At 40.2% G+C, this 11,350-nt stretch overlaps 1 protein-coding gene across 1 annotated transcript; it reads right to left on the reverse strand.

Annotated features, from left to right (window-relative positions):
* Positions 1 to 4,475, reverse strand: LOC106129083 (mortality factor 4-like protein 1). The gene is made up of 6 exons (XM_013327526.2): positions 4,380 to 4,475; positions 4,154 to 4,271; positions 3,725 to 3,837; positions 3,146 to 3,226; positions 2,167 to 2,257; positions 1 to 1,113 (listed from the first exon to the last, which is right to left on the reverse strand). The coding sequence occupies exons 1-6, from the start codon at positions 4,405 to 4,407 to the stop codon at positions 540 to 542; spliced, it is 1,005 nt and encodes a 334-aa protein (XP_013182980.1). The 5' UTR covers positions 4,408 to 4,475; the 3' UTR covers positions 1 to 539.
* Between the last annotated feature and the right edge of the window lie 6,875 nt (positions 4,476 to 11,350).

The raw sequence follows: 11,350 nt of genomic DNA on the forward strand, positions 1-11,350 counted from the left end.
TTAAAAAGAGACAGTCATACTTTACTCAGTTTATCAAACTTTAAAACTTACACCACAGCCGAAACTTTATGAAACATCTAATATAAGCATTTTTACTGCCTTTTCTAACTGATATAATTTATAATTATAAAAAATATATTAAGCCTTCACTCACATGAATCAAATTGTTGTTACAAAGTTTGTAAAAGCTCCTAAATTGTTTCAATTTTCTTGGTACATAAATTGCTTTAGTGATAAAATCGTGAAAAGATCAAAAACAAACACAAATCTTTTCCACAACGTTTAAATAATTCCCCAAAACTTTTGTTTCGTACGGAGTGACCATAAGTGACCATCTATCATGCACGACCAAAACATAAAAAATAATAAAATTTGGCACGTATTTCCTTTGATAGGGCCAATTACCGAACTTCTGACAACGAGAAAAAGCGAATTCATGTGTATAAAGTCGCGAGCAAAAACTAGTAGTATATCAAATACAGCAGTAACGCTTACATTAAACAATTCATAAAGTTTAAGCACAATAACACTACACAAAACTACTGCACTTTCCTGTGATACTCCGGCGTCGCATTCCCATAATCCTGCAGGTTGAAAAGCGTCGATCTATTTGTAACCATATACTTTAAAAAGTCCTGTATATGAGTCAGTACATGCTGCAATGACTTCTCGTCTAAAGCCGTATAAGCTAACATGGGTCCCATTTTGGAAAACAGTCTCAATAAATGTATAGAGCCGTATATCTTAGCCATCGGTGTGTCCGGGTATTCTTGTAAAATTTCGCTATACTGTGGCCGTTCAAATTTGTACAACAGCTGTGATCCCAATGTTGCATTGAAGTATTCTTTGATTCCTTCAGTTATGTCTACTAAAACGGATTCTTTTGCTTGGTTGTGAGACTTGCTCGACTTCTTAAACGCTAGGTAGTTATCGACAATTTGTTCTACTGTGAGTTTAGCGGGCAGCATGGCTAGTTTCTGCTGTCTTGTGATGACGTCCCAGTCGTCCACGAGCCACACTTTCAGTTCTTCGGGTATTTTGATCTTGACCTCGACCTTGGCGAGGTATTGCTCTTCGGATTCTATGGACAAGTCCAGGCGCCCGCGCTTTTTCCTGTAATTTTGGAATTAACATTGAATGTGTGTAAATAAAAACATGACGAAGCCTGAGGCAGGACAATATGGAGATAGATAATATGTTAAATAAATAATAAACAAGTCCTTCCTTCATAACTAATTAGTCTACAAGAGTAGACATGAAAGATCTCATTAAAGCTAACAGATAAATAACAGATAAATCTATTCTATTCTATTCTATTCTGTTGCTTGGTTAAAATAGTCATGGAGATGTTTTTTATAATTTCTTGATTTACCTACCCCTGAATAGGTGGAACTCAATACTTCCCCAAGGAGGATGCAACCGGGACAAAACACCAGGAAAAATTATTTCTTCCTCTATAGCTATAGTGCGGTTACATCCTCATCACTCAGCAGAGGTGTCTGTCGGTTCTGACCTCTGCAACCTTTGGAATGCCGAATTGAACGCCATGGAACCTAAGCTTATATTGGATTATGGTTACACATCCAGTTGCCTGAATGTGCTGTGCTGTTTGTGTTCTGAGTTTTATTCTTAGTTTGATGGTAAATGGCTGAGCGTTGGACCCGCTTAGAAAATGTATTAACACCTTTTATATGAATGATGTATGTGCGGAGATAGTGGCAAGTGGAAAGAGGTAGTCTCTGCCTACCCCTCCGGGAAAGAGGCGTGATTTTATGTTTGTATGTATGTACATAATATGTTGTAGAAATGAGTCAATAAAACACCTTTTTTTTTTAGTTCTCCCTTACCTTTAGAGCAAATAACACTATGTAACTGATACTGTGCCGTGTGGTTCCCGGCACAAATACAAAAAAGAATAGGACCACTCCATCTCTTTCCCATGGATGTCGTAAAAGGCGACTAAGGGATAAGCTTACAAACTTGGGATTCTTTTTAGGTGATGGGCTAGCAACCTGTCACTATTTCAATCTCAATTCTATCACTAAGCCAAATAGCTGAACGTGGCCATTCAGTCTTTTCAAGACTGTAGGCTCTGTCTACCCCGCAAGGGATATAAACGTGACCATATGTATGTATGTAACTGATAATAACGACAAAAAGACTCACTTAGGCTGGTCAGAGCCCGAGTCGGGCGGCGCGTCCTTGCTGTGCGCCTTGGCGGCCTTGGCGGGCGCGGGCGCCGCCTCCGCCTCCTTGCCTGCGAACGACAAGCGGCCGTGCTTCAACACCTTCATTGCACCTCGATACATTCGCTTTCACCAAATTTATTTCAGAATTTTAATACCGCTTCCTTTGGTAAAATTCGCAAATTTTTTGCTTGACATCCAAATCCAATTCAGGATGGGCATGAATTGACGTTAAAAGTGACAAAAATGACAAATAAGCATAGATTTTGAGTAATTAATTCTTTATCAAGTTGAGGCAAATAATAAAATTGAAAAAAAAAAAATTTTCATGAAAAATAAAAAATGAAGTTATGAATTTTTCTTATCAATTGTCGAGAGCTGTTTACTACAAAAAATATGGTACAAAAGACATTTTACACCACATTACCTTTCTGACCTCCTTCACCAAGTAGAAGACTATTTTAAAATTTATCTTTGTCTACTGCTATAAAGGTTTTATTTGGCTACTGAGAAGTGCATGTAAAATTTTCCAAGCTGTAAAATAAGATGGAGAATCACAAAATATAATTTGTTTGCTCTATCTTACCTATTTTTTTTTTATCCTACTGGTTGAGAAGACCTTTTAAACAAATTTTGATAAAAAAATTGCTTTTCATTTGAACTGAATTTGTAATACTACTTTTTTCATAATAGTAAAAGGTACATGTATTTATAATAACATTTTCTTTATGTCGTATAGCTGTTAACAGCTGCTCTGCCTGCTTTAAAGTTTGCATATGTTACTCCTAATTTAGGAGTAACATACATACACATAAACATACATAACATTTGGCACAGAGATACTTTAGGAGTCCTAAAGTATCTCTGTGCCAAATATCATGAACATCAGTCCAGTAAATTTTATGTTTATTGGTAACAAACAAGGAATTTCTTATAAAAATATTATATATTATTAGTACCTGCTGGAGTAGGAGCCCTAGATTCCTCCCTAGCCGGGGTGGTGTTTGCAGCAGCTTCTGACTTGCGGCCCTTGGCTGGAGCTGTAACACAAGTATTGCTAGTTATTCATCAGCTTCTCCCATGGATGTCATAACTCTTTTCATGTAAGCTCATCGGTTTTAACCGGACCTTGACATTTCTGAGTGATATAAGTACATTATTTTTGATTGCTAACCAATGCCTTAGTGGAGGAGTAATACATCAGGAGAAACCTGCACATTCATGCAAGTTGGTTCTATGGCAAATTTGATAATCTGAGACAATGATAGGTTGCTAACCCCTTTTTCTATATTTTAAAATAATCCCAAAATATTTTATTTCCTTAACAGAGAAGTTCAAAGAAATGATGTTTGTAATTAAGAGGATAAATAATTTTACACAGCTTCTTCAATAATTAAAGATAATTTGGCAGAGAAAGAAATAAGGCATTCAGCCCACCCATTCTACATTTATGTGCAAAAGTTTTAATAGAAATTGAGAATTTTATCCAACCTGAGACATATTACAATGAAATTATTTTAAATTTTATTTGTCCTTACTTTTTTTAGTTTTAGCAGGCTGTGCAGAGTGAGCTCTTTGCACTTCTTTCTGTCGCTGTACGTTAGCCTCGTTGTACTTCAGCACTCTGCTCTCAGGGACCCATTCGTCCCAACTGGAAATATTAGAATAAACGAAAACTTAATGTAAATTTCAAAAATATTGTTAATAGACTTAATCAAAGGAAGTATAGTATAGTATGTAGTGAAGGAAGAATGCAGAGATCGTGGCAAGTGGAAAGAGGTAGTCACTGCCTACCCCTCCGGGAAAGAGGCGTGATTTTATGTATGTAGACTAAATCAGAAAAGTCACCAACTTCACTGTTATATGCTTCGTCTTAGTTAATAAGTTAAAAAGTGAAAGATTGTTAGATAACCTACATTCAAAATTTAACATGGAATATTACCAAATTTATGATTAAATATACTTGCTTTTTATTCCATCCTGCGTAATGTATCAGGTATCGAACGTGTTTATCCTTTGTAACTGAACTTTTTAAACATTTTGCTTCGTAAATTAAAGGTCCATGAAAACATAACACTTTTTCACCTGAAACGAAAATATTATGTGTTACACATTGGTATATGAATAATAAATAATAAGTCTGCTGTTAAATAAACTGGGTATAGGTATAAAATTTCTCAAATTATCATTTACCTTCGGCAAACTTTAGTTTCGGTGCCATTGTAAATAAAATAAAATCATATATTTATTTACAAATGGCGGCTTCACGGTGCGTCACTTTGATTTATTTGCTGTACTGACAGATTTCACTGTCAATGTCAAGTCAACTTTTATATGGAAACATTGCAAATACCATACATGCAAAACAGCCACATGATCAGTACAGACTTAAAAAATAATGTGTACATTCGACCCACGTTTTAACCCGCGTACATACATACAGCGGGCCACATACAAAAACATGTCGCCTTTTAGTAAGCCGTCTTTTCTTTCAAACTTCCTTTTTCACGTGACCCACTGTACTTTTAATTATTTCATCATATTTCTAATTTTATGGAAAACATTTAATCTTTTTTTGTTAAAGACCTGCTTTTTTTAAGGCCTCTGTGGCGCAGCGGTACTACCCTTGTCTGTGACACCGGAGGTCCCGGGTTCGAATCCCGGTCAGGGCATGATGAGAAACGAGCTTTATCTGATTGGTCATGGTCTTGGATGTTTATCTATCTAAGTATTTATTATAAAATATAGTATATAACTCAATCTGTGTAATTTGTTCCGAATATATAGGTATATTTCTTTATCAACGTATAGGTAGGTAGGTACATTATATAAAAGATTATACACACAGTAAGGATCGGATGTTATAGATGTGTAACCATGACCCCGTACGAGATTCCTCTGCAAAGTTGTAGTCAGACGAGAATCATTTGTGTGTAAAAGAGGGGTGTGGTGAAGAATTGAGGATGTAGACTCTGAGACTAACACCAGGACAAATAAGCTTACATCTAAATAATTCCCTTTATGTCTTTTCAAGACTGTCTGATAAAGACTTCTTTTAGTTTATGAAAATAATACTTGAACAAAAGAAAACTTAACATCCCTTCGCGAATGATATTAAGCAAACTGGTGGACTCAAACAGAGATTCGAAGACAAGACAAAATGGAAAGCGAAATTTCCGAAAGTGGATTCCGTGCTTGAGTAAATTAGTGTGTTTTAAAAACTTGAGTAAAATAGCAATTTAGTGCTGGTGGAAAGACGCAAAGATAAGAGATTTATAAGCATTAAAAAATATACCAGCATGTAAAGTCGTGAGAACTGTACCCTATCAGACGTACACGTCTACACTGGTACAGAAAATAAAAAAAACAACTCCTATCATAATGATAAGCAATAGTCTAAGGGCTAGGTATTATTTGTAACATTTTATTAAAAAGTCAAGCTCTGATTAATAAAAGAATCACAAACCCACATCCTTATATGTGCATAAATGTTATATTAATAGAATGTTTTTTAATAATTAGTTATTTTCATTACACAAACTTTTGCCCGCAGATCAGCCCGTTTAACTAAAATTATAACCTTTCCCGATCTTGCGGAACATTTGAATAGAAGTATTTCTATGTTTAAAATTTCAATAAAATTCGTCCAGCATTTAAAAAGTTACAGACAGGCTTTCGAATTAATAATATTTGGTTCTTGAACCGTTCCAGAATGGATTCAGCTTGCTGTCAGTGAAATTAATTGATTGAACAAGTTGAGAACTCGTAAACGGTATTTAGGCTTAAACCATACCTCACATCCATGACTATAATGTGACCACCAATTATTTGTATGTAAATAAAATAAGATAAAATCTGTCTAATTTCTATCACGCGGCCAGCACATAATTACATCTTATGAGGTAGTGTTGTAGATGATAAAAAGTCACTTTGTTGATAAAAGGTTTATTTGGTACACTACACAGAATATATATATAAAAACTATTTTAATGAGAACAAGGGTTGAGTTCTTAAAATTAATTAGCCCTGACTAAGGTATTTAACAAAACAGTGTTAGGAGAGACGCGCACGCGGTGACTTACCAAAAGAGAAGAAAGGAAAGGAAGGGCGGAAGAGAGTCATAAACATGGCGGACGGACGCGGTGGGAACTCGTAGTGGTGGCGTGTGCGTCGTGGCCTATGATTGGACGGCGATGTCAGAGTCGATAACTATTGGATTAGTCACGATATCGCCGTGGCGCGCATGCGCGATTCGCTCGTACCGGGTATTTGGCGCTACGGTTTGCTATATACTCCCCCTCAAGTCCTGGAGAACGCCCACGCTCCTGGACTGGTACCTCTTTAACCGTAGCCGGACGACCACGTCTCCTTTTCGGAACTAACGGTTTAGGCAGAGAGTCACTATTACTGCGATAGCGCGTAAGATCCTGGGAGTGGTATTTACCAATAATGACGTCAGGATTTTCAGTACTAGCGATAGTGAAAGTGGTTGGACTAAGTTTTTCAAAAATTTTATATGGTCCGTCGCGGCGTGGGAAGAATTTGGACGTAAGGTTTTGTGAGCCTTTGCTCAACAGGTGAGATTTTAGTAAAACAAGATCACCTACCTCAAAATTCTCTGATGGTCGGCGAGATGCATCAGCATATTGTTTGGTTTTGTCCTGTTGGGATTCCACGCGTTCACGAATCGCTGACAACGAACTGATAAATTTCCTAAGGTAAGGCGTTATTTGTGGGACAAAATTACCTTTGTCTAAAAAAATTGTGCGGAGGTCATGCATGACCTCGGTGGGAGACCTCATTTCTCTTGCAAATGTGAGGTATGCCGGCGTTTGTCCAGTGGTTCGACATTTTGCACCGTTCATGGCAAACCTGATTAAAGGTAACTTTTTGGGCCAGGAGGTATGGTCTTCTTCGACGAGATGAGCCAGCATTGCCTTCAAATCGCGGTTTTTACGCTCCGCAGGATTAGACTCCGGGTGGTAAAGAGGAACAAAATTTTGTTTAATATGGAGCACTGTCATGCACTGTCGCATGACAGCGGAAACAAATTGTACTCCGTTGTCTGAAATGATCCTGCGAGGTAGTCCGAATCTCAGAAAATATTCCTCGATGAGGATTTTCGCACACGCTTCGGCTGTCGCATCTTTTAAAGCATACAACTCGGTCCATCGAGTTGCTGTGTCTTCTACTAGTAGGATCCATCGCTCCCCCTGGTCTCCTTCCGGTAAAGGGCCGAACAAGTCAATGGCCAACACTTCGTTACGTTGGTTCATAACGGGAGTTTGAAGTAAACCAGGTGGCTTGGAGTTATTAGCTTTGTAGCGTTGACAGTGGATGCAGGCTTTGACATAATCGGTGATTATTCTCCGCATACCTGTGAAATAATACAACTGAGCTACTTTTTGATAGGTTCTATCAATACCTTGATGACCAGCTGTTGGGGAGTCATGTAACTCCTTCAAAATATCTGCAACTTGACTGGCCGGAATGACTAGTTGAGGGGATTCAGTGTCAGAGTCTGGATTAAAACGGTACAAGACTCCCTGATCCATTAGATAGCCTCTATCTAGCCATCGTTGTGCTGCGACGTCATCCGTTCCCTCGAGCTCCTTGATAACCTTTTCCAATTCAGGGTCCGCAGTCTGTTCTTGGCGGAGCTGGCTGGGTGATTTAGCAGGCAGATCACAGATAACAGAGCAAAGACCACAGTCCGTGCGAGATTCCTCAGAACATATCGGCCTACTCAGGGTGTCTGCCACAACATTTGCCTTACCTGGAGTATATTGGAATTTGATGTCAAAGGATTGGAGCTTTAGGGCCCAACGAACTAACCTACCGGCTGGCGATTTCAAAGACAGCAGCCAGCGGAGAGGTTGATGATCGCTGCCGATTATAACTGGTTGGCCGTCTAGGTAAGGTCGAAATCGCTCTACCGCCCACACTACGGCGAGTGCCTCTCGTTCAGTAGTGGAGTAATTCCGCTCCGCAGCGTTAAGGAGACGGCTAGCGTACTCGATCGGCCTTTCCTGATTGTTATCGCCCTGTAATAAAACCGCACCTAAAGCGTAGTTACTTGCGTCTGTACGCAGAATAAAGGGACGACTGAAATCGGCTTGAACCAGTATTGGAGCTGTAGTCAATAGACGCTTAAGCTCATTAAATGCCTGTGTCTGTTCTATGCCCCATGACCAGGCTTGGCTTTTCCTAGTTAGACGTGTCAAAGGTTCGGCGACTTTAGAAAAGTTCGGAATGAACTTTCTGAACCATGAGCATGTTTGCAAGAAAGTTCGCAAGTGTTTTAACGTACCTGGTTCTTTCATTTCAAGGACGGCACTCACTTTAGCAGGGTCTGTGGATACGCCTTCTTGCGTTATTACGTGCCCTAGGTATTTGACGCTATCTCTAGCGAAAAAGCACTTGTCCCTGTTAACGTGGAGGTTGAATTCGGCGAGCCGCTTGAAAACTGCATCTAGATCCTGTAGGTGGCGTTGGTAACCTTGAGAAATGACGAGCAAATCATCTAAATATGCAAGAACAGTTACGTCTTTAAGAGCAGAGCAGGAACGAAGACGATCGATGAGACGCTGGAACGTAGCTGGCGCGTTACGAAGGCCAAAGGGCATCCTTTTAAACCTGTAGGTTCCCAACGGGCAGACAAAAGCTGTTTTGTCTCTGTCAGCCTCGCGTACACTTACCTGCCAGTACGATGAGCGCAGGTCCAGTGTGCTCATGTAGCAGTCTCGTTTTGTACTCTGAAGCAATTCATCAATGCGAGGCATTGGGTATGTGTCAGCTTTGGTAACTGCATTCAAACGCCTGTAATCGACGCAGAAGCGAATACCACCATTGGACTTCGGCACCATTAGCGCCGGTGAACACCAAGCTGATTCACACTCTTCGATGATGTCGTCTTGCAACATCTTATCTATTTCATTTTTCATCAACTCTTTCTTAGCGGGGTTGAGACGGTAAGGCGGTACGGCTATTGGTGGGTGCTCACCTGTATCAATGCGATGTTCTGCATGTGGTGTGGGGCCTCCCCCTACTTTAAACACGTGAGTGTACCTGGCGATGACGCCAGCAAGCGCTTGTCGCTCGGCAGGCGTAAGCTGAGTACCTTCATCAGCTCTTAAAATTTCTGCTGAAGCACAGGACACACTACGCGAGATAGGTTCGAAGCACAGTTTAAATTGGACCTCACCATTAGTACTGAAGAACCATACGCCCTTATAAAAATCTATAACTACGCCGGCGGCGGTAATAAAATCGATACCTAACAATGTTTCATTATTCGTTGATTCGGGAAAAATTATAAAAGGCATGGTGATAATTTTCGTTTCTAAGTGCACATCAATAGTGGTGGTGAGTACATCCATTGAGCGCACTACGCCGTCGGCAAGCTTTATTTCACGCGACGACGAGTGGAGGCGATGTCCCTGACTTAGAAGGAGAGTATATAGCGAGTGGCCAGCAATACAGTGCTTGGCCGCCGTGTCTATCAACGCGGTACCGTGAAAACCTAAAATTTTAATATTAAAAATGGGTCTTAAATCGCGCCCAAAGGTGGTTTCCGCGAAATCGTCACCGCGCGCAACATCGGTTCCGCTACATAAAAAAAAATTATCACAACATAACTTATTTACATTACCATTTTTGCACATAGGAAAAATTTCACTACTGGTCTCATCACAAAAGTAGGTAACTCCGTTATTTGAATTTTCGGAGTTAGGACCGTTTTCAAAATTCGAATTGTCACAAACAGATATAGGCAAAATAGAATTGTTACTTTGAATGGAATGTTTAGTAGTTACATCATTATTTGAAAAATTTGAATTAAGACAATTTTCCTTACAAGATTTAGTGCAAAAAATTATTTTTGTATTTTTAGGCTTATGGCACTTTATATTTGGACAATTTGATAACTCACATAAACAAGATTTCGAATTACAACATGATGTTTGACAAAATTGGGAAAAATCGTTTTTTGGAATTTTGGAGTTACATCTGTTGTCATTAGGAGCACAAAATACGTCATCAGAAAAATGCGAATTATTATTACTTATAAAATTATGTGGAGAATGTAACTTATAACTAGATATTTGATTATGCCTACTATTACATGATTTATGACTACAGTTTTTGGATGAAAAACGCGACGAAACACTTTGTATGTCCCGTGAATTTAAAGAATAAAATGCTTGGTTTTGCGCACTTGATATTTCACTAGCACTATTATTATCGTTATGCACTTCCGCAAAGTTATTAAAAGATTGCGACTCACTTTGATTCTTCAACTTACGACACTGGTCCCTGGTATGTCCGAAACGTTTGCAGTAAACACACGTTGGCCGGGATTTCTTAGTGACGGCGGCGGACTCCTGCGTTTGCGTCGCCGTCGGGGCAGCTGACGCAGGTGGTTGTCGCACCGGAGCTGAAGGAGGTGGAGGCCGCGCCGAGGGGCGCGTGGGTGCGCGCGCGGCTATGGTCGGAACGCGTGCGGGTGCGGTATCAGAAGACGGGGGAGGAGGGATGGCGGGACCTGAACTAGGCCTCCGGGCCTCGTCGAATGAATCCTCGATGGTTCGCGCCAGGCGGAGCAAATCGGCAAAATTATTAAATTCTTCTCTTCGTATTCTTTTCCTAATACGGCTGTGGAGCAACCCGTATGTTATGTCTAGTTGCGCGGACACAGACAGGTCGCCTTTCGGCAGCCGGGCGAGAAGGGCACGAATACGTGATACGAATATGTCCGTATTTTCTTCCTTCTGCGGTTTAGCAAATATTTCTAAATAAATACGATGAGGTGGCCGTCGATCACCAAATGCACTAACGAGATTATTTTTGGCTTCCTGCCATGACGACACCGAGTGTTTGATTCCTTGCCACCACGTGGCAGCTTCGTCTTTGAAAAGGAACGATAGCCCTTTTATGATGTTAGCATCCGCGACCTGGGCACAATCGCTGTAGGCTTCGACAGCGTCTATGAATGCCTCTACGCTTTCTTGAGGTTTGCCCGCGAATGTAAATGTGCAGCGCGCTAGGGTTCCTTGACCTAGCGGAACCGATATGGGAGTGGAGTTTGCCCTCGTTACGGACTCCAGCAAGTCTCTGAATGCTTCGGTTTGAGATCGCTGAAGTGACGCGATTATGGTTGCGACGTT

The sequence above is a fragment of the Amyelois transitella genome, chromosome 16, assembly GCF_032362555.1.
Source record: "Amyelois transitella isolate CPQ chromosome 16, ilAmyTran1.1, whole genome shotgun sequence".
NCBI classification, from domain to species: Eukaryota; Metazoa; Arthropoda; class Insecta; order Lepidoptera; family Pyralidae; genus Amyelois; species Amyelois transitella.

Bases quoted from the DNA above. Each gene is read 5' to 3' on its own strand.
- LOC106129083 (XM_013327526.2), bottom strand. From the start codon at position 4,407: ATGGCACCGAAACTAAAGTTTGCCGAAG. The intron at 4,272-4,379 runs GTAAATGATAAT...TTTTCGTTTCAG, and splicing joins GAAACTAAAGTTTGCCGAAG to GTGAAAAAGTGTTATGTTTT. The intron at 3,838-4,153 runs GCAAGTATATTT...TAATATTTCCAG, and splicing joins TACGCAGGATGGAATAAAAA to TTGGGACGAATGGGTCCCTG.